At 41.1% G+C, this 24,451-nt stretch overlaps 1 protein-coding gene and 1 long non-coding RNA gene across 3 annotated transcripts in view; one reads left to right on the top strand and one right to left on the bottom strand.

The window, feature by feature from the left end:
- CTNNAL1 (catenin alpha like 1) overlaps positions 1-17,158 on the bottom strand; it is a 63,407-nt gene extending 46,249 nt beyond the window's left edge. Inside the window, exon 1 of the mRNA XM_075744639.1 lies at positions 16,868-17,158. Coding sequence (XP_075600754.1) covers positions 16,868-16,993 — 126 coding nt within the window. The 5' untranslated portion in view covers positions 16,994-17,158. The remainder of the gene's footprint in view (positions 1-16,867) is intronic.
- A 124-nt stretch (positions 17,159-17,282) lies between these two features.
- The window catches only part of LOC142600423 (uncharacterized), a 34,879-nt gene continuing 27,710 nt past the window's right edge, over positions 17,283-24,451 (top strand). For both annotated transcript variants that reach the window (XR_012833894.1, XR_012833895.1), the window contains exon 1: positions 17,283-20,347. This is a non-coding gene — a long non-coding RNA (uncharacterized LOC142600423). The remainder of the gene's footprint in view (positions 20,348-24,451) is intronic.

Below are 24,451 nucleotides of genomic sequence, written 5' to 3' on the forward strand. Positions count from 1 at the left end.
TTATGTGTGTCCTACTTCTCCAACTTGTACCTACACCACAAGCTCTAAAGGCAGGCCACTTTCTACAACTCATACAACAAATCTGTCCCTGTAAGAGTCTCCCAGTTCACCAAACTTCAACCCCAAAGCCTTTGAACGCCTGACGACTGTCCAGTGAAAATATCATCTCACAATGAAAACTTACTATGAGTCCTATTAAAGACTAAACTAAGCAAACATCTGAATACCTTCAGGTTCGTTCCCCAAAACACAAGATTACCATCACTTCACTGGAAATTCAGATTGGTATCAAATGGATATAAAAAAACAGCTGCACTATGCACTCTCCTAAATTCTTGCATTGTAGATGCTTCAGGTATACCAAACTATGTTCTCCTACCAGTCAAGGCTATGGTAGGACAAGAGCATAGAAGCTGTACCTGTAATCTCACATCAGATTCAACCAACTAATCTAACAATCCCAGCTGGCAAACTCTTGACTAGTCATGGGCAGCAAGCCTACAGGGAGCATTAGACCAAACGTTGAAGAAAACCAATTTGAAGAGGGTCCCAACTTTGTTTCCTGAACTGATTTTTAAGCAAACAGGAACCCAATGCTATGCAAACAAAGGGCTAATATTACATCTATAAAGTTACTGACTTCTCAGTCTATATGCAAAATAACTCTGGCCTAAGACAAACAGAATACTAGTTGGATTCACGTCCCGGCTACAATTTACCTCCCAGAGCATTTTGTACCAGTAGAAGTTTAAACATGTTCGGCATAACCCTGAAAAAAAATGCATATGCAACTAACACTGCAGAATGAAAAGAATTCCACTGTCTTAGAAATCATCAAAAGCATTTTAATTCCATATGTTATTGTGGAGGTATACAAATAATAAAAATCACAAAGATGTTACAGTTTAAGTTGCTTTATAAAAAGTCTCACAAAAACACTTTCAGAAACACTTTCATTTGAGACATGGGTGAAATTACAATTCTATAATTTCTTTAACACCTTTTCAGAGGGGATCATCAGTTTTACAGAAAAAGACACTCCCTATACTGCCCCCTCCCCTCCCAAGTTGAAGGAAGAATCAGTTGTTTTGACAGGTCCATCACCAGTGTCATCTAACCCTAGGACATCACTAGTATCATCTCAACCTCATGAAGTTCAGCAAGGCCAAATGCAAGTTCCTGCACCTGGGCTGGGACAATCCCCAGTATCAGTGCAGACTGGGAAATGAAGGGATTCAGAGCAGCCCTGCCAAAAAGGACTTGGGGGTACTGGTAGATGAAAAATTGGACATGACCTGGCAATGTGCACTTGCAGCCCAGAAAGCCAACCATATCCTGGGCTGCATCAAAAGAGGTGTGACCAGCAGGTCGAGGGAGGTGATCCTGCCCCTCTACTCTGCTCTCCAGGTGAGACCCCACCTGGAGTACTGCATCCAGCTCTGGGGGCCCCAGTACAGGAGAGACATGGAGCTGTTGGAGAGAGTCCAGAGGAGGGCCACGAAGCTGATCAGAGGGCTGGAGCACCTCTCCTATGAGGACAGGCTGAGAGAGTTGGGGTTGTTCAGCCTGGAGAAGAGACGGCTCCAGGGAGACTTGATTGCAGTCTTTCAACATATAAAAGGGGCTTATAAAATAAGACAAAGAAACACTTTTTACCCAGGCCTGCAGTGGCAGAACAGGGAACAATGGTTTTAAACTAAAAGAGGGCAGATTTAGATTGGACATAAGGAGGAATTTTTTTTTTTTTTTTTTTTTTTTATGATGAGGGTGGTGAGGCACTGGAACAGGTAGCCTAGTGAGGTTGTGGATGGCCCATCCCTGGAAGTGTTCAAGGCCAGGTTGGATGGGGCTTTGGGCAACCTGACCTAGTGAAAGCAGTCCCTGCCCATGGCAGGGTGGTTGGAATAGATGGTCTTTAAAGGTCCCTTCCAACCCAAACCATTCTATGATTCTATGATCTACTGTAGACACCCACTGGTGTAGCTTGTATATGCAGACTAAACTCAGTTTGGAAACCTATGGTTATACGCAGCAGCTGAGGCTTTGCAAATACCTCCTGGAATCATGAACCCTTAGGTGGGTAATATAATTTCTCAGACTGGCTAACTTAGGGTCACTACGGTAATTATCTTAACATTAGAATGGGGGGGAAGTTTGTTGAGCTCCATCTTTCCCCCCCCGGAAGTCAAAAACTGTAAGGATTGCCAGTTAAAAACAAACATGGTGAAAGAACTAAGAAGTTGGTCAAGAAGTTTGAAACATACCAAGACAAACAACTTCATGTAACACCTATTTCAACTGTGATCAATGTTACAGCATTAGATGTAGCAAATGCAGCCTGTACTAATATAGCAAATTTTTCATAGGATGTTTGTTGTAAAAAGTTAAGCAACAAACAGCCCTGAAATAGGAGCAGGTAAGTCACGACAAAACAAAGAGAAAGAGGAAGATATGAAATGTGTATCAGCTAAAGGAAAAAGGGCTGTCTTTGATTCTAGAAACACGACTTAGATATATACCAAATGTAAAATGCTTAATAATGTCAAAGGTCTGAGGAAAGTTCTTCACATACAGATGGGCTTCTCATAACCTGCCACCTGCAGAAAACATTGCTGTGCAAACAAGGAGAATGTATAATTCTTTCCTTCATGACATGTTAAAAGTGACACGTATACACTCAGGTATACTCTCCATTTAAAATAAAGTTATGAAAAAGCAGAGGTAATAGCAACTGCAGTTTCAGATTCTTTTCAAGACTTAATCAAACTTCTAATTAACAATCAAGGTTAAAAAAACCTAACAAACAAGATCTTAACTGAGCAAGGACAGGAATTTCACTTGTACGTTAAGTGACAAACTAAAGGAAACTGTGATGCTAATAAGCAGCACAAAGATTATTTAACCAGTTCATATCATAGTAAACTAATAAAAATCTCTAAGCAATACAATCGGAGGGGTGCTGGGGAGAAGCATACAATATCATTTGCTTCAGGATACAAATAAAGCAATGAGCATTAAAAGGCCAATAAGCTAAGGTTCTAAAATAAAGAATAAGCAAAGGTTTTGCTCCTGACTTTTAAGCAATATTTGAAACAAAGATACAAAATTGGACAAGTTAAATGGAGAAAAGCAAAGATCCACAAGAAACCTAACTAGGAACTTTCTCCCCAACAAACAACAACCTTCCTCCAAAGATACCCTAAGAGCCTATGAAAAACTGAATTAGTGAAAACTTGCATCATTTACAGATATTTCAGATTACAGAGAATTGCTTTGCCCCTGCAGCCCTTCCAGTTACAACCAGACCAGAACTGTTACTGCTGTGCTGCTTTCATTATTTTTTTTTTTTAAGTAGGAAACCTCTGTGACTCCAAGAACATTATCTATGCTCTCCTTTAAGTTTAACACCTCCCAAATATTTAATCTGTTGTATTCTGATCACATATCACCCAGTTACTAGCATTTGTGGTGTTTGGGCAGGAGTTAACAGCTGAAAAAATTACCTGCAAGTCTCTTTGAACAAGAGAAATATGTTACATGCCGTTTACTTACGGATTTACTGATCAGGTCTTAGAAAGGAAACAGTCCTTTTGATGGTACTCACGCTCTGTTTAATGTGGGCTCTTACGCTATTTCCATGGAATACTTACCTGAGATTTGAGACAATCAGTTTAAGGAGCGTGCAGCCTCAAGAAACTGTCAGTTACAATCTTTTGTCACTTGTTACGACCAGAAAAAGAGCCTTTTCCCAAGCACTTTACTGAAACTATCATATATAGCCATCATGTATCAAGTTGTACATCATATTTAGGGAAAAAAGCTCAGTTGTGGCAGTTTTCAAGCAGCTGTTTTCAGGGCATTTTGAGGGCCTTCAGATACTGACATTTAAGTTGTTATACGCTTCATGCACAGGAAGCATTAAGACAGCATGCTTAGCTAAAAATATTCTAATGTCTATTTATTATCAGTGTAATTAAGTCTTGCATGACAGAATTAAGTGACACTTAAGAGATTGGGTTTCAGGAAGTATTTATAGACAACTATAAATAAAACCAGAGGAAACATAGCTATTTCACAGCCACTGCTACAAACACAAGAGTTAAACTGAGAAGTCATTTTGGAAGATACCCAGGGAAGGGGGACGGATAGGGTAAGCACCCATGCTGTACGTGTAATGATATAGACTCTCAAGAGTAGTATTTGTTACTGCCTCACACTAATGAGTTTTCCCGCTAAAAAAAAAATATTTGAGATGTTTTCTCTATGCAGTGAGGATTAGTCATCGTCCTGTAGCATCCTTAGAGTAGTAACTCCTCTTCCATTTTGTGTATTTTCTGCTTTCTACCTTCTATTAATTTCATGACAGTAGAAAATTCCTTTCTGAAAAAAAAGGAATACTGGGAATGGAAAGCCTTTGCTAAGAAAATGCAATAGCACTACATATTAGGGAAGAAGCTACAAACCCCTACCAATGGAAGTGTGCTCTAAAGTAAATTTAGTTGCATTTGATAGGATGTGCATAAAACTTGGTCAAAAAGGCCTTTCCCACACTGCTCATACTTTTATTAGCTCATCTTGAGTTTGGGGATAGGGGAGAACTTCTAATCTTACATTTTAGGTACCGTCTCTCATTAGGTCTTGTGTACTACTTAAGGACAAACAGGTCTACAGACTCATTTAGCCAGCCAGCAGCACACCTTGTTCCAACACCTCCATCTGCTACAGAACATAACCATGTGTGTGAGAGCACAGAAGCAGCAGCTGCCGTTCGACATCCAGCCCATAACATCTACAAGCAGAACTGTCACACAGACTTCTCATCGCAAAAGACAAGCCTCAGGGATCTTGAGAAGTGGACAAGGACTACCTGCTTACCTGTTCTAGAAATCAAAAGTCTGCTAAGATTTGATGCCTGTCCAGGCATTAACTCAAGTCTTACTAAGCCTCTTCTACAATTTCAAGCACTAAAATATTATTTAGAAGTCTGGCTAATGTATTGATTTTTAGAATTGGTAAGCCTTCCTACTCAGTTTTCATTTTGCAGAAAAATCCCACAAATAAACTTCATAGAAACTCAATTTTGAAAAGTTTTCAAAGGTTGGAAAAGATTAACCAAAATTAAATGCAACTGCATTGACTACTAATGCCCTGTTAACTCTAAGAACTCATATTCTATCTATCCTGAAAATGTTATTTGAGACAACTGCCTCTGCTTTACGGACACCTGAGGCAGAACGGTTTCTTCTACATGTTATTATTCAAAAAGGGCAACCAACCCCTTCTTCCAGAAGTCGCACAGACTTCAACACATCATTCAGGACCTTGACTCACTACTTCTGCAAAAGAACAGCTTCCAAGAAGTGGTATGAACCTGCTACCCCATATTTAGCTGTTTTCCTCAAACTGCCTCTGCACTGGTGTCTAGAAGGGCAGTACAATATGCTGCATGTCCAAGACTGCTGAGTTGTGTTACACTTCTGGTGTTGAGACTGTTGTAGTTGTATCTTTACCTGAAGGCTTTTTAAAAGCATCCCCTCACTGCTTTTGTACACAGCTTTCATAAAAGCCTTCAGGGAAGCAAATAAAATAAACTACTTTAACAACCTGTAAGCTGGTTCACTTATATGCGGGCAAATGCTTACATTCTTAGAGGAGCCTCAGGCAATTTTTCACATGTAGTGTCTAACAAAATGATAAGTGACCTCTGAAGAGGAAGAAGGAACAATCCAGGACCTGCAGTGACAAGTAAAAGCTGACAAGCAACACAAGAACAGCCCTACCAAATCAGATCACTGGTATAACTAACCTAGTGTCTTACGTCCTATAGTACCCTAATATGGGTGCCTAGAAAAGAACATAAGACTAAAACAAGCAAATGAGACACTAGCTATATTGCAGGTGTAACCAGATTTTCGGTTAAATGTAAGTCATACATTTCAAAATGTTTCAAAACACCACCACATTTAATTGTGCACTTCTCACAAGCACAACAGCTTTAACAGGTAGAAAATATTATTTGGAAGGGGTGAGAACAGTCCTTTTCACCTCCTTCAGATCTAGGCTGCAAAACCTACTTCAGACCTCTTTGTAAAGTTTGCCAGGAAAGACAAAAGTACACAACTTCAAATTCAAATACACACCTCACATTATTAGTACCATTGCTATGTACTTGTTACACATTCTTGGAATTGTTAAGAGATCAAAAGAAAGGATTCAACTCACAGCAAGACTGTACTATAGCAGTGAATACCCCTTCTTTGTGGTGAACATATTCCTAGAAAACTAAGGGCCCTTTAAATTTCAAGATCCAAGCCAAACATCATTGAGAAAATGATTATCCAAAATGTGATACAGATTAACTTGTTCACTTGAGATGCAGTACTTTGATGACACAAATTTATTTACTCCAGTGTGGGGTTTTTTGGGAGGTTGGGGATTTGTGGTTTTTTCAAAGTAATGAAAACTCTGGAAACATTACAATTTTTTTTTGCAGTTGGACTAGATTATTTCCATTTTTTTTTCTCCCCCCCCCCCCCCCAAGTTGTTGGGAAAAGGAACTCTGGAAAAACAAACAAACAAACAAATTAACATGGCTGAATAGTTCTTGCAACCTGTGGACTCTTAGACATTATGTGGAGGTTTCAATTACTTTAATAATCTCACTAAAGTAACACTATTGTAAAGAAGACATACACTTACTTTTAATGTTCACTTTTCACACACTCCTTAAAATCAGGGATCCCCAGTAATCTGCAGATACGAAGCAGAAAAGTACATGAAAACTGACCTGCATTCCTGCCATCCTCCCTTCTTTTTTCCACACAGGGAAAAGAGGAGGAGAAGGATCACTGGAGATTACTCGGTGAGGCTTGATCACTGATCAAAGATACCTTGTTTACTCTTATTTTTATATGCCTTACAAGTCAGAGGATTGCTCTATCTTCCCCCCCAAAAAGGTGTTTTCAGAATTTCTGTAGAAAGCTTCATTCTCAGACAACTCGAGTTCCAGCTTCCTTCCCTAGTTGAAAAGATGTATGGAAGTTTACAGATTGAAATTTGCACCTTTGAGCAACTTGACACGAGTTGGCAAAAACCGTTTTTCAAACTGAAAGCTCAATTTAACCTCTTCTGATTATATGATACCTGCATCAACAACTATACTGAACATCAGAAAATATGCATTTACCTATCATAAAAATGCATCCAAAAATAAAATGGCCTTTCCTGCATTTTTCACTGTGAACCAGCTTTCTAACTCAACTGCTGTCTCAAAGTTTGCTGAAATGCACAACCACCTCACTAGAAAAAGTGAGCATCAGCTAAAAGATCCAATAATTGGTTTTAGGAGTGTACAAGGCAGTATATTTTCCTTCTCTCCTGTTGCCCTCCAGTTCAGTATCTTCTTACCCAAATTGGTAGATTTCATAAACACAGCTATTACCCTTTTTCATTCTGCATCTAGAAATCCTGGGCATGAGTGAGCCCAAGTAAGCAAAACCAACTCAGAGGGAAGTTCATTGTTTAAAGTGTACTTTCAGATGTGGTCAAAACAGATGCAGACATGTTTTCAGCACCAGAGAGATGCAAGTCTCAGAAATAACTCAATTTACTAACATGATCAGATAACCTCAAAACCAGAGACTGAATGGCAAATGATTATTGTGGCTTTCCTCCCTAACTTGCCTTTGTTAGTGTACCTAACCTTCTACTGCTTGTGCAAACAACGCCTGAGGCACCTCTGAGCTGCTTATTCAAAAAAAAAAAAAAAAAAAAAAAAAAAAAAAGCACCATTGTGATAGAACCAAAAATTCAGACATTGTAATAAAGGATGTAACAAGGACAACACACTGATACTACCTGCAACTGAGAATTCTTTCTATTCAAATCAGGACTGGCTCCTGAAGATGCAGAAGTTGCTTGCTAGTCCCATAAACAGGCAGCTTCACTGGCACAAATATCAGCCACTCAACCTGTCTTGCACTGCATGTTGCAGACAGGAGGGTTCCTCCAACCTTTTTTAGAGAAGGTTTCCTTCACAGCATTTTGACCTACCACTTCAATTCAGAGCAACACCTGGTATTTCATCTTGAAAAGCACATACTTGCCCTAGGGATTAATAGAGAAGTACAGTGTGCTCTGGAAAAGGCTATGCAAATCCAACTACTACCCACCTAGGGGAGTGTAAAACAAAATAAAAACTCCAGAAGCCATTATCTTATTTGTGTTAAAGAGCCTGTATATTCTTCTGATTGCTTCCTTGAAGAGCTCAAGGGCAACAAAAACTCATTCCGTTGGAAAATTTAAGAATATTTAAATGTAACATTGAGACACAATATAGAATCTTTCATAGTTAAAAGGGAACATTCCATACATGGTCTAACTCCTACATGTTAAGCACTTTCAACTTTGGACAATATTATCCTTCTAAACAATTTTGACACCTGTGAATAAAAAAAACCCACTCCAAAAAAACAAGTTTACAATATTACAGTACTACAACAAAATTTTACTTTATTGTTATTTGAAAATACATTATTTGTGTAGTTGTAAGTATTTACACATAAAACCAAGAAATCATCCCATTCAGTATCTAGATTAGATTAACAGTTACAAGTTGGCACTAGAGTCTGTATCACTACTCATTTACGCCACTAGTTTTAAAAAAGGCTATTGATGGAATGCAATATAACTCAATGAGTAAAAATTATCATTTAAGGTTCTTTCTAGCAAGGATTATGCTTTGTCAATGAATAACCAAAATAAATCCATGCAGAAAGCCATAGACTCATATTACCATACAGCAGTTTTACTAAACTGCAATCAGAGTTGTTTGAAATCATTAATTCATATAATTCACCCTTTGGGGATTTCCCTACCTAATCTGTCTAAAACCATCTGTTAACAATGCTGAATAGCAAGAAAGCTGCTCTAATTCTTTTTGTGCAGGATCACTGTGAGGCAGTTCTGATTTAATACTCATTCTGCTGGAGACCTACAAAAATTTGTTTAATCTATAAAAAAGCCATTAATCAGATCTCATAAATTTGAAAGATAAGATTCCATTGAAAAAGTAATTGATTTTCAGCTATGTCAGTAAGAAGCATCTTACTTCAGCTACTTGAAATGTTACTCTGACTCATTTATCACATCAAAGACTAAGGTACTGAACATTATCAAGCAGGAGCCAAGTTTAACTCAAAGCCAATTTCATCATCCTAGAGTTCACAGAAAAAACCACCTGAAATCACAGATGTTTCGTGGTAGTGCTGTTGCTCATGTGATAAAATGTTCAAGTGCAATTTTTCTTGTAAAGCAGAATATCATTAGTGATATTAACATCATTAATTTTTAATATAACAAAATAATTTCATGTACCCATTCAGAATATTCTAAGGTACTCCTGTGCTCCCCAGCATACCTTAAGAAATCACAACTGTAAATAATTAGCTATTTCCATTTCACTGTTTCATAACAACCTAGCTTCAATGATTAAATAGCTGTCAATTAGAAACTGCTTCACTAACGGGAAACTTGCAACCACATCAGCCCAGAGATACAACTGATACTGTGACTGAAGTAATCACATTATCTACAGCCAGGTGACAAACTCCTAAAATTAACTTTCCAGCATAAATCAAACAGAAAGCACCAGGCTCTCTTAGAGGCACAGAGTAGCCAGTGTAGGCTGAATAAGCACTGAGCTGCTGCAAGCTTCATTTTCCAGAAAAAGAATTTGTATTGAGTGGAAGATTCGTAATACAAAATACAAGCTCACAACTTAACCCACAATACCTATGGAACCAAAGGAGGGAGAAGAATCAGTGAGTTAGTGACTAATCAAAACTAATGATGTGCAACTGTACACAGGCAGCATAACATATGCTTCCAGACTCGACAGCAGAGTTAACGTGTATGACTCTGCATCCACAGCACAGTTTCTTTGCAGTGCAAGATGTAAACTAAAAAGAGTTTAGCAGGAAGTTTGCTTCACTCAGTGCAAGTTACAACCCAAGACTCTATGCCACAATTTATAATTTTATTACTCAACAGTAGTGCCAAGTCTCAAGTCTAAAGTGAGTACCAAATTAATTCACAAAGAACAAAAACCTGGAAAAGGGAGAAAGAGCTTCTCAAAGCTGGTAAGTTACTAGAATTTTTAAAGTACTGCAGGATAAAGACTAGTACCCAAGAAGCATTTTAAAAGGGGTGCACTTGGATTTTTTTCCTCAGATGCACTGAAGAAAGCAATAAGACAAATATGGATTGCCCTTCTTTTTCCAAAAAGGAATTTTTCCATCCTCCAAAAAGAGCTGCAAGAGGCAAAGCACAAGATCTGGCACCACACTGGAGCAAGAACAGCCAACAACATAAGAACCCTTTAGCACCTTAGAGGTGGGAAAGACCTAGAGGTACCAAAAAATGCTTAGTGAAACAAGGCAGCCAAGGGACTTGCTGGAACAAATCTCTCGGTGCATTTGCTGCATGGGAAATGCAAATAAGTTGTAACAGATGAGAGCTTGGACTGAATGTTGAAGTTCAGGAAGGGAACGAGACTGCACATATTCCTTAATTTTACGAATGTTGTCCAGAGAGTATATGAGACACTTCTATTTAGTCTCTAAAGGAGAAAGAATACATTTGATTCACAAAAAGTTCAAAAGTAGGTATGTAGTTAGCCTGTAATATAATACAATACTACAACTACAGACATTCAAACACCAGCTTATATAAAAGACGGATGCATGATGTGGAAGAAAAACAGATAAGGAAAATATGCCCTCCCCCCCCACCCCCAGTTTTTGTAGACTTCCAAGAATAAAAACCTAGTGATATCACGTCAGAAGTCTAACAGTGCTCTTAATATAGAACACTCTGCTTTAAAGCTGTCAGTAAAAAAAAAAAAAGACAACACAAAAACAATTAGGACAAATCCATAACTGAATAGTTCCCAAAATTACTAGTTTTGCAGCTATTAAGTTTAGAAGAAATAAAACACTCATTGAAAGGTATCATGTATGTACATCACTTATCATAAAAACCTCTTACATAAGTTTTGGCCAGTGTTGGTGCCACACATGCATACATCCCCCCAAAAAATAAGTCCTATGAAGCTCCTTTGCTACATCCAGAGGAAATATCCTTCAATAAAGAGACATACTGAGGTCCACATTTACAAGTATATTGAAGAACTGAATGAGAGTTGCCATTTGGAATTCTGCTGCTACTGGGTGCAACATGAGCAACCTTGTAGTTTCCAGTCACCTGAGGACTTCAAGCCAACAAGACCACAAAACAGCTTCCCCAAAGACACTGCTAGCCTACAGACAAAATTCAAAGAACAGTGTCACAGAACAGTAGCATACTGAACTCCATGTCTACAGTTTTACACTTCTCTTAAATCTCTCTCTGATGAAACATGTTTGATCAGTTCCATGGAGAATAACATCAGTTCCACTAAACATATAGTAACTTACCAGCTATTACAGTCCATTTCTTCAGAAGTTATAATCCTGATATACTCAGTTACTTCCTTAACACAGCTTTGCCCCATCCCTTGGATGGGAAATAAGAACAGAGCAGAGCAGCTATTCTCATCTGTGCTCAACTACAAAAGAAAGCGAAGCGATCACTACTCCAGGATATATCTGTGTGATGTACTAAAAGAATCTGTGTGGAATCAAAGTGAGTGCAGAAGAGGCTATGAAAATATTAGATAAAATAAACCGGAACAACTTGCCAACATTAGATGCTATTCACTAAGACCTCAAGGGACTCAAAGATGCAACAGATTATATCAACTTCCTCATGCAATCTCCAGCTCAAAACTAGATCGACAGTTGAGGTATGGAGGTTGCCCGACACTTATACATGGCAAATCAATACAAAAAATTAGGAAGAACAGATGTAGTGGACACCCAAATAAATATGATTTACTGGCAAAGACTCAACATGGTGTTTGTTCAAGGAATCCCTGCTTCACAAAACAACCAGATTTCTCTGTAGACATCACCAATCACATGGATAAGGAGGCACTCTGCTGAAAGAAAACTAGGAAACAAAGTCCATACCAAAGGCTTCAAAGGACACCAAGCAAGTCTGAAAAAAATGAAAGAAGGCCCTTTGTATGAATATTTAACTAATTAAGAGACAGAATGGTGGAAAGGAAGATGAAGGAAGGCAGGAAGTAAACGATTGCTTACTTTAATAGAAGGAGATGACCAATGGAGCTTCACAGAAACCTGCACTGGGACACAGATTATTCTACATAATCACAAAGAGGGAGCAGAGATAAGTCGGTAATAAAATGATGACAATTTGCTAGTGATCATAAGTTACTCAGGACAGTAAAGAGAAGATCTAGCTACAGAATTGCAGAAACATCTTGCAACACTGACCAGGGAACAAGGTGTCAGACAAAAAAAATCACTGCAGATTAAAGTGAAACAGATGGGAAAGTACCATCCTAGCTTCCTATATGAAAGCCAGGTCCTACCTAACCGCTATGCCTCTCTTCTTCTGACGGAACAAACCCGCTTCCTTCAGCCTCTCCCCTCATGTCACATGCTCCACTACATCAATGCTTTCCTTTGTACTGAGGAGCCCCAAACTGGACGAGGTACGCCAGATGCTGTCTCACAAGTGCCACCCAGAAGGGAAGAACTGTTTCTGCAGCCTGCTGGTTACACTTCTTGTAACAACCCAGCATGCAGCTGGCCATCATTGCTGACCTCTGTTCAACTCTTTGTCCACCAGGACCCCCATGTCTTTCTCTGAAAAGGCTCTCTGTAGACAGCTGACCCCAGCCTGTACTGCTGCCTGGTGTTATTCTAGCCCAGATGCGTGACTTGGTAGGATTGCCTTTGTTGGACTTCACAAACTTCCTGTCAGATCATCTTTCTGGCCTGTCCCTCTGTCTACCAGCCCTGTCCTCCAGCATATCAGACACCCTTCAACTTGCTATAGGGGAGTTTACATGCATGTTGAATGTGCTGACCCATCATCCCAACACTCAGATTGTTAATACTGGGCCCTGTATCAATCCCTAAGCAACGCCACTGGTAACTGACAAAAAAAAAAAAGTCATTGATTATATACGGACCTCTAGCTTGACCCAATATGACTATTCTAAAGTCATAACTTCAATCTGAAAATTGCATCAGTGAGCTTTTCACCTAAGTAGGAAACCCATCAGCTGTTGGTTCTTCTTTGGGCTCTAATACATAACTCCAGAATCTTCTGGAAAAACAGAATACTGACAGAACATTATATAACTATACAGCATTTACTGAAACAGGAATTATTTTAGCCAGCTTCAGAGAAAGCAAGGAAACAATACCATAGTAAAGAACAGGTTTGTTTTATCCACCTCAAGGCATGTATCACTGTTAACTTATTCAAAATCTAAGACTGACAATAACAAAATACAGAAACATTGGTATTATGGGCTTTTTGTAGTTATTAAAGCTTTGACTACACCGGTCAAGCCAATTCCAAAACCTCTGACAGGATCTCCTGTAACAAAAAAGTTGGAAAAGCTTGTGGGCACACAATCATTCTCCCAAGTGCCTATGACAAACGGGCTTTCTGAAGGTTGAGCAGCAAGCTGTAATCACACAGGTCTACACTCAGGATGCTGGAGGACAACTATGAAAACTGACTTTGTTCTTTCAGGAACATACGCAGACAGAGCTCAAAGTTTCCTCTCAGTGAACTGTTCCCAAGTGTCTGACTGTGAAGGCTGACATAAACCTATTCTGCAGTTTCTCAGAGTGCTCCTTTAGAACAGACCCAGACAGACTCCTAGAGCTGCGAAGATACCCAACTGCTGCGAGACTAGCACACGGGTACATAATGGCAGCTGAGGAAGTCGCTGGTGGAGCCACATCCTGGAAAGTGCTTTTTTTCCCCGTCTTTGCCTTTCCTCAACTGTTTAAATGACTTGTTATTAAATGAGTCAGCACTGACCACTTTAAACACCCTTCCTGACTTGTGTTGCCAAAAACTTTCCGTAAAAAATAAAACCCAACATAATTAGAGTGGAAATGGGTAGCAGCAGTGAAGGAGATGTCTAAAATTTAAAGAATGCTGTTATTATTTACATGTGAAACACTGAACTAAAGACACCTACCCAGGAAAAGAGAATTCTAGTTGTTCTGAAGAAAGTTGTGGGGGTTGACTCCAAAAGCTGTATTTTCTGAATTGCTTTGCACAATACTGTAGAGTGATTCTCTTCACAGTACAGATATGTAGATAGCAAAAAAGAAGTGTTAGCAAATACACTTCATAACGTGGCCTAAGTCTGCCATATCCTTTTGTCATTTGTGGTACTATTAGAAAAAGGCCACATCAGGGTCTGAATAGATCTAGTGAAAAAGAAGACCTAGTTCAAGTTTTAAAAACAAATTATGAATAAACATATCCAGTAATGAAGCTACGGGTAATTTCTCCTGCCAGGAAAACAGGACTCTCATACCACTGCTAGCAGCAAATACACTCAGATACTATAAGAAAAGTCAGGCTGCAAAGTGCAATTAAAAAAACAAAACAAAACAAGCCTCATGTTTGCTGAGTAAGAGCAAATGGCCAAACACATATTTACAGTATTACCTATCAATTAGGACAATGTACTACTACTATACAGTACATGAATTTAAATAAGAATCAACCCAGGGTTTTTTTTTTTTTTCTTAAAGAAAATAGATTTAGCTCCACAGGAAAAATTGAAAGTGAGTTTGTCAGGGAACTTTTTGTTTCCTCTTTACTTAAAATAAGTAGTGAAAAACAGCAGCAACATGATGACTAATTTTTTTTCAGTAGTACACAAGTATCACATAGTGCTCCTCAGCTTTTAACAAAAGTAAAAACTGTGAAGCTAACTTCACAGCAAGAACAAATCCCTTTGCAAGTGTATTTTGTACAAGCAAAAAACCAAAGTCCTGAGTCTTACTGCTGACACATAGCTTATGCAGAATATAAAACCAAATTCTAAGAGATTAATCTATAAACACGCTTTCTGCGTAAATACCCAGACAAAGCCAGCCAGTGAGACCTCTACTGAACAATCTAGATGAAACAGTACAGACAGAGCTGATAAAATGCCCCACTTACTGTGCTGGTTTATCAGGCAAGTGTAGGGAACTACTGCTGATACCATCAGTAACTTCAGCCTGAATCTGAACAGAGCTCGGCTTCACAGGAACAAGCTCATCTCAACTCTGGAGTGATTTACCAGGAAAACAGTAAGCTCTGAGCATTCAGAAATGCTTAGACACTTTACACGGTATACAGAGGCAGTGAAAGATGCTTAGCACTTCTGCAATACGCAGTCATGGGTTTTGTGGTCAATGAAAAACCATACGTGACACATTACATGTGCAATGAATCCACAGAGAAATAAGACCACTGTTCTTAAAGAGTATTCCAGAGCAGTAAGAATGTGCACATCTTCACAGGTATCTGTTAAAGGTAAGAATTCAACATAGGCAGTACAGTTCAGCCTTTGCAATTGGAGGGGTTTCTGTTTGCTCTTAAGCTTCCTAAAAGCGGTCTCCATATTTTACCTCTCTCTGTTTCAGGAGTAGAAAAATTCATTGAACTTTAATTTTACTTTGCCTTGAAACAAGTGGTTTAATCCCTGAGATGGGGCTTCTCTGAACTGACTGCGATTTCTTGATTTCTTCCGAGAAAGACAAATTACCATGATAAGTACAGAACCACAATTACCCATCACAAACCTTTCCTGCAGCCCAGCTGTACAAATGCAAAATAAAGCTTACAACAGTTTGTTTCCAGATGGGCTATGATGATACAAACATAACTTGACCTCAGCAGGACTAGTTATTTTTGTATAATTGTGAAACATTGTTTAGAGGTTTTGTACACATGCACAGATAGGTTTTGACTTGCTAACTTTAATAACCAGTGTTCAAAGTACAAAAACGCTAGAGAGCAAACACCGTGTTTTATTTTTCAAGAACAGAAAATTTTATTCTGTATATCAAACGCCAATTTTGTAACTAGACATCTAAAAAAAAAAACCCAGCAAAAAACATCAACACCGAACGGGTTAGCATACAATTACTTAGAAGACCACTTGAACGCCTGATTTTTATTTTTCTAAGCTCATTTAGCAGTCTGTGGGACACGCTAAGAGACCACCAAGACACAGTTTGCATATTATTTAACTTCTTAAAACACCGGTGCTATCCTCGGGTGCGATAAGAGCTCCAATCAACGCAACGCTCAGGCCAGACCGCGAAAACACAAAGCTTCGCCAAACCCCCCGAAAGTCGACCGCTCTCACCAGCACCAAGCTGTGAGAAAAGCAGAACGCTCCCACGCGGAAATCCCATCAGGCGAGAGTCTCTGGAAGCCGGGGGGAGCTCGGGCGGGCGGTGCCAGCCCTTCGCCGGGTGAACGGTTCCCGCCGCCCCCGACCGCGGCATCCCGGGGCTCCCACCGCCGACGGCACCGCAACGCCTTCGTGCCACGGGCGTTACGCAACGGCACCGCGACCTTGCGGGGAACTTCGGAGTTTTTTTCTCAGGGAGGGCCGTGTGAGCAGCATCCCCACACACCACCCCCACTCCGGCAGCGGGATACCGCCTCCGCGCCGCGCCTCGCCGGCTGGCGGGACCCCGGGACGCGGGGAAGGGAGCGCGGCTGAGAGAAGCCGCCCGGAGAGAGGGGAGCTACGAAGCGCCGCGACCTGAGCACGCAAACTTCGGCGGCGGCCGAGCTCCGTCCCGGGCGGGAAGGGGGAGGCGGGCCCCCTCGGCGGGAGCCGGCCGCTGCCGCCCTACCCCCGGCCCTCGGGGGGTGCGGGAGGACGGGGGTTGGGGTCAGGCTCGCGCGGCGGTATTTCTACCTGCGACACCAACGGAACCAGCGTCTGCTCCACGGAGCGCGTGCGGATCTCCAGCCCCGCGTCCGCGCCCAGCCCCGACGAGGACGACGAGGAGACTCCGCTGCTGCTGCACGGGGACGTAGCCATGGCGGGGAGCCGACCGGGACCCCCGTCACCACCCGCGTTCCCTCTCGGCCAACTCCGCTCCTCACCGCTGGCACGGCGGCCCCCGCCGCGCCCCTCCCCCGCCCGCCGGGGCACCGCTGCCTTGCCGGGGCGCCAGGCGATGCCGCGCGCGCGCGCTCAGCCCCCCTCACGGCCCCTTCCCCGCCCCTTGGGACGGGATTTAAAGGGGCAGCGCCCGTTTCACCGCTCCCCGCCCCGCAGCGGCGGCAACTGCCCCCTCCCCTTCTACCTTTCCCCCCGCCCTTCCCTCACCGCCGTGCCCGGCACTGGCGGCTGTGGGGCGCCTCAGTCTGTCCCCGGTTTGCCTGCAGGGCTCCGCGCCGAGCCCCGGAGGAGGGAACCCGGGACTGGTCCTCGCCGCCACCGCTCCCACCGAGAGTTTCTCCGTCGCTCTCGCCCGAGGCAGGCGGGGGCGGCCGGAGGGTCCCTGCCTGGGTGGGGAAGCCGAACTGGGCGGTGGTTGAGGGGCTCGGGTGGCCCTCAGGGAAACAGGAGGCCGGGCCGGTAACTGGCCTTGGGCTTCAGCGGCACCGGCTGGTGCGAACCTGGGGAAGGGTGGTCACGGTCGGGGATGCCGGTGCGGGGCAAGGGAGAGTCAGCCAGGGAGCCCCTCTCGCCTTGAGGGGCGGTGGAATCACGATTCGCATACTATAGAGCATCTGGGAGGACTGATGAGCTGTCTTCAACTAAACTCCATCAGCTTTTCTCTTAGCAGCCTCCCAGCGAAAGGAAAAAAAAGGCCTCTCCTGCCTTTCAGTGATTTGTATTCTATACCTGCCACACTGGCTGCTGCCAGAGAACAGCTATCCTGTGTATCTGGTTTGCCCAGCCTTGGTGGTAAAACAGACCACCTATGATCTAGCAAGAAGAGGGCAAAAGTAATTTCAAAGGTATAAAAGTGGTTAGGGTTTTTTGTGGGGTTTGGGGGTTTTTTTGTTTGGTTTGGTTTTTTCCTGGTTTCGAATGAGCTAAATTCACTTCCGCACATTAGTTTGTAACCCGTAGCTGAGAAGTATCAATACATGAATGCTTACTCATCTAATTTGGCTGTATGTATTTGATATGGCTGATTCTCCTACAGATTTATCTATGCAAAATTGTGGAAACAGAATGGAGCTCTTCTGGCTGTGATCCAAACCAGCAAGGTGCAAAGCAGCTCTAGCCCAGACCTGGGGTAACTCAGTGCAGCGCTGTGCATGAGCCGACAAGCCTTACCTAGGGTCCAGGCTAGTAAACCGCTCTAACATAATTACTTAGTTTCCTGGTCAGAACTGATGCTTTGTGTTTGACTGCTCACCTCAGACAACACAACTCTCTAAACTTGTCTTTGGCTTTTTTTACGTTGTTAGATCAAGGATGTGGTATCATTTTCTGTCTTCAGAAAGATTTCTGACCTCTTTTGCACAAAGCATCTTTTGCACAATTTTGAAACCCAGACATAAGATAAAAGACAGCATTTGTTGTCCTTTGGAGTCCTATAGAGTTATCCATATTTATTAAAAAAGAAAATTGCCAGAACTGCAAGTATAACCCTAGATAACAATATGACCCTATTCCTAGCTCTTCAGGAAATTGGTTTCCAACATGGTCTCATATTTTCTAAAATGACATCTTATATAACATCAAGTGTTACAGGAGAGAACTGAAGGCTTAAATCTGCCATGGTATGAAAAAAAAAAAATCTAAATGATGGTGTAGACTTGAAATAAATGCTAGTCATGCTTGATCAAAGTGGTTTAGAGCACACTTGAGATTTCTTGGGTTTTTTCCTCCTCAAATTTTAATTTTCTTACAATATTTTTCATTCTTTTTCAGGTCATTTGTTTTCCCTTTACTTCTCAATACTCAGTTTCTAAGCATTTGGATACAATTGTTGTTTTCTTTTACGTTTTGATAGAGTACTGAGGTCAGGTGTGGTTGCAGCCTCCCCAGGACTGTACACTGGTACAAGAGGCTTCTGGATCATATGAGCTGAAGCATCCACCAGACAGAGTAGGTAACACCAGAAGAGAGAGGGAAGTGCATTCCTTTGCCCTCTTCCCTCTGCCCCCTTCTGCTTAAAGTTGTTTCCTCATTCAGAATTTTGAATTCCCACTCATTGGCTATTTTATGAACATTACCATAATATAAATTAGCTACATCATCAGCATCTACAGATATGAATCTACGATTCACATCAGAAATTAACTAGAAGCACAGGCACACTTGGCTGCTTGGTTTATAATTTGGTGTGGTCAGCCGAGTCTGTGTCACTTAATTTCAAAGATGGCTGCCTGTCTTCTCCAATGTAATAACGCATTGGAGTTCCCAGGGATGACATTTTCTGATTCAAAGCAGAGTTAATAGCAGAGGTTAATGATGAATTTTAAAGGTTTTTAACTTCACATTGAAAAAGAAAACAAGTTTAGTATAAAAGAGAGTGGCAAAAATAGGAGTTTAAAAATAATTTTCTACACAAGATTGGACAAATGGTAGGAACTTTGCAATGCCTTTCTACAGACAGAAGTCCTATTCCCAATCTAGCACTCTCTTTTCCTGCTTTTATTTTGTTTTCACTAGAGAAGCAGCATTAGTGGGTGGTGCTAGTGACAACACTGTCTAGTTCTCCCACTTCTCTCTTCAGGTGCTTCCAGTTTAAACATGGAAACCACATGCTCTGCTTCTGGGTCCTGTGCTGGGCAAACAGAATGCGTGTTTTGACGGTTTTAATTTAACACAATTGAAAAGCTCTAGCATGCTGCAGACTAGCATCTTTGTAGGTACCTTGAGGAGCTCTTAAAAAATGATAGCCTGGAGCTTAATTGTGCTTTTTAATTATGTTAAGACAATTTGAATGAGCCAGTGTGATAGATTACAACCACGCCTTTGGCATGCCAACACATACTTCTGAGGGAGCACTCTAAATTTGCAGTGCACAGCACTAGAATATTTTGCATGCTATCATTTTTAGTCCATGTGATGGATTCAGGAAAGCAGTTACCTCTCATGCCTGTAATGCAGGAGCAGGACCACTGGCCACGGCAGTTTCTAGACAGCTGTCACTGTTTAGCTCTACCTTGCATCTGAAAGGCATTTGAAGTATAAGGGTAGAGGACAAGAGTAATGCCTAATGGACTATCTTTCTAACTTAATAACTTTGTCAGTGATCAAGGGGAAGGAAGTGATTCATATCCTTGTAGCATTATGAACTTGTCAATCTGTTCCTCCTTGTATTGTTTCCAGACTTCACTCAAGGATGTGACACCTTCTGCTCCTCTGTCCATGATGTCCAACAAGCTTGGCTTCTGTGGCTGGTAACAGGTTCTCACACAGAAGGTAAAACAGTTTTCTCTCATCTAGCTTTTCACCTTTCTCTTTCCTATCTGAAGCACCTTTTGCAGGAGAAAACATTACTATCCAGCACAGTGCTGCGCTAACTCTCAGACTGTTCTCTAAGTTGACGTCCTCCACACCCTGACAGTGACAGTGCTCCTAAGAAGCACAGCTGTTGTGAGCCTTTATGCGTAGTTAGGCCTCTGACCATGGATGCTGGCCTCTTAGCTTTGACGGGAATGATATGAAGAGTGCATCTTATTCTACGCGCACCATGGCTTGTTCGAAAAGGCTGTCTGTCAGCCTTAGTTTGATGGACTAGCATGTGCTTTTATCTTCCAGCTAAGACGTGTATGTTCTCTGGTCTGTTTAAAGGAAAATGGGAAGGGTAACACTTAAAACAGTTTAAATAATATTTTTGCTAATCTGTTCTTTTTTGACTGGCATAAGGTCAGTGATGAGGACAGAAATGTTTTCCACCGGAAGGACAGAAACCTGTCCCACTGGAAGAAACCTTGTGTCTAACCCTTAGGAAACAGGTTGTTATGGTTGTTGCATATGTGCTGTTGAGGTACATGCAGCAAAGCAGATGCCATTTAACCAGTCAAGACAGGTTTGAACTTGTGTGCTGTGAAGAGGAGCCTAACAGTTTCTGGCCTCAAAGAGCAGTTGGTCTAGGAAACACAAACTGCAGGGAGAACAAGGAAATACTGGTAAAGGCCAGCTGATGGGATCAGAGGGCTTTTCAGTAAGTTTTGATAATGAACACTTTTCCATGCATGCTGATAATGAATCAGATAAGACCTAGGAATTATCTAAATTAATAACACTTTGAGGATGAGTTCCAAGAGCAGGTAATTGTTCTTTATCCTCCCATAGAGAGCATCCCAAATATCCAGGGGTGAGAAAAAGCAGTGCCTCCTTTGCTTCCTTATCTCCTAGCTGCAGTCTGGAAAGCAGAGCTGAGTGGGCTGTGTCAGATTGCTCCCTTTCTCTTTCCTCCAGATGAGAGTAAAGTTAGAGTGGTGTGGGAAGGGAAAGCACATCAATCATCTTTCCAGATGAAATTTAGAAATCCACTCTAAGCTTAAACTTTTCCCTTGATTTCCTCCAATTTCCTCTAAAACTTGACAAAGTCATACTTCTTTTTGTTTCAGTGGGGATGTTTTGCAGGCAACGTGTGAAATCGGTAATTTTAAAGATGACTAAAAATTTTAGGCTTTTGAGAAATGTCAAATGATAGGAGGCAAGCATTGCTTGAAATGTCTAATCCTCATTATTAGTGGTTATTAACTCCAAAGTATGTTACACTTCTTTATAAAACCAATCTTTTATGTTTACTTCGTACGCCATAGTAAAATACTTCACTTTACAAAGATAACATTACTTTTTTACATGGAGAGCATTTTATGTGACTATATATTTTTGTCATTTTGTGAATTGCTAGTTTCACAATGGGATTGCAACAGTTATTACAGGAACTATGAAGAAGAGGTGGATGTAAAAATAACATATAGACATATTCAAAGGACTACAGCTAGTGTCTGTTTTTATTTTGAATGTTTATCCAGCATGCCTGTGTGCCTATACAGCTGGAGGGTGATTTCAAGCCATGACTCCCTTTCAGTTTACAAGGTGGTAGCTATCAGAATCTTCAGCAAGTAACAGCTATTTGGCCATGCTACCACATGTGCTACCCCTCCAAAATACTTCTGTTCCCTATGGCTATCACAAAGAAAACAAGGAACCTTGTTTGGGTGATCAGATATTGATAACCCATTGTGGCTTGTCTGCCTCTTGTACACAGCACATAAGAAGAGTTACCCATGCTAGTTCTCCGAGAAGTGTAAGGACCCCGTATGCTCCAGAAATCCTAGCACCTTCAAGAGACTTCTGCCATGAGTAGCACATTTTTGAGAATACATACAGGTATAAAGCATACATTTCCTGTGACGTGCTGAATGCAAAGAGCACAGACGCTTTAGTCAGCCGATCAGAATTAAAGAAAGATCATTAAAATCAGGGTCTGAAGAATGTATCCTACCTTTTCACTGAAGTGTCTTACCCAAGCCACCTACGGTTGTAGCAGATGTGTGCCTGAGGTAGGGAAGAGCCAAGGAACAATTTTCAATCCTGTAAGATATTTTTGTTTAATGATAGCATATGACTTTATTGGCAAGGAAAGATCTACACCAATGGATATTGCAAGAGTTGCCCAACACTTTCCATTGTAAGACCCATGCTTTAGGTTGTATATGAATATGCTGAACTTCAAAACTTTGGTGTGGTTCTCTGACAGGTGTTTGTCTTTAAATGATTAGTTCTTTTATTTTTCAGAAGAAATGGCATAGTTTTGTCTAAAAAAAAAAATGAGGTTAGGGCAAAAAAGGGCATTTTTCAAAACTGAGTTAATTCTAACCATTGTTTTGCTGAGAAGGTCCTGGCTGGCTCACAAAGGTGAAATTTAACAACATGTATGTAAATGGAATGGGACAGTCGGAGAAATGCCTTTTGTATTCTCTGTGACAGTCTTCCTAAATTTAGCTGAAGAGTACATTTCTGAAAACTTTTTTAATACATTTTGAAGAATTTATTTGTAGAATAACAAGTAAATTTTCTGAAACCTCCACATACATTGAGCGGGACTATTTTTTGAGAGCCTATTATAGGGGCCAAATGTAAGGAGTAGGAACGAATGAGAAAAGGGCAGGCTGAAGGAGAGCACAAGAAGTGATGTGAGAATAAGGGCCAGACTGTGAGGAAGAGGTGTAGGAGGAAGCAGGTATTGTGCTAGTCAGAGATTTTGGTGTTCTCCAGCTGCGGGAACTACCTTCACAAATTCTTGTCTGTGTGGCAGTCAGGGACTTGTGACTTTTACATAGGTAGGAGGTACTGAGGAGAAGCTGAAGGTGTTCTGTAGTCAAGCCTGGCATTTTTTCCGTTATTTAGAGTTTCCTTGTGTGGTCCTTTAATAAATCAGTATATGGACATGCATCTAATGCTTACTGACATTGGTGTGACAGCTTTTAGAGGTGAAAAGTGTAACCAGTTTACACTCAGCTGTGAATTTGGCCTTATTTCAGAAAGAACATTTGAAAAATATACTTTCATCTTGAACTTTAGTAGGAATTAACATGCAGTTTTATAAAATCATACCCTAGGAACGGTAGAGTACATGACCCTTTTCAGACTAACACTATGTAGATTTATCAATGCATTAATATACTTTTCAAAACTCCCAGTGCTGCTGTAACATATCAGGCAAAATTAACTCCTAAATGATCAATTCTAGATGCTAAGCAATAATTTGGGGTTTTCTCCTTGCACTCCGTAAAGTTCCTCTTTCATATATGTACATTTTTCATTGGACTATGGCTGAGGCCTATTCATTACATCTAGGACCCTGTTCTAAACAGGAGCTAGCACACTAGTTTGTTTTATACTAGAAGGTATGAGCACCTTCACAATATGCACATACACGATAATCATCCCTCGTGAAAGTCTTAAACTGACCTGCAGTTAGGGATTGGATTAAGCTTTGGCACCAAATGTTTTATCTCTTTCAAATCTATCATCCTAGCACTCTCTTTTTTTCAACCATTTCTGTGGGTTATAAAATAAATATAGCAGGAACTACCTGAACCACCTTACAAGAAGCAGGGCAAGTGCAGCAGTGACTCGACCTGAGCTGGCTTTGGTGCCCAAAAACATGCAGCACACCACCTCTCCTGTCCTGGGTGACAACCATAACAGATGGAGCCCAAGGTCATGGACTAAATGAACTCATTGGGCATTTTGTGGACATTTTGTAGACATTTGTGGACATTTTATAGACATTTTAGAGGGGTGGTCCATAGACTAAGGAAAGATACCTGCATATTATATCAAAGGATGGGAAGGGGGAGGGTGGTTAATGAGGTTGTGTTGGATAGTGTGGGACCTGCACATGACTTAAATAGTATGGAATAAGGGGTGGAGAATGTGCTGGTTTGGGCAAGATAGAGTTAATTTTCTTCATAGTAGCTAGTATGGAGCTATGTTTTGGATTTGTGCTGAAAACAGCATTGATAACACAGAGATGTTTTAGTTACTGCTGAGCAGGTTTGA

The sequence above is a fragment of the Balearica regulorum genome, chromosome 2, assembly GCF_011004875.1.
Source record: "Balearica regulorum gibbericeps isolate bBalReg1 chromosome 2, bBalReg1.pri, whole genome shotgun sequence".
In the NCBI taxonomy this organism is placed as follows: Eukaryota; Metazoa; Chordata; class Aves; order Gruiformes; family Gruidae; genus Balearica; species Balearica regulorum.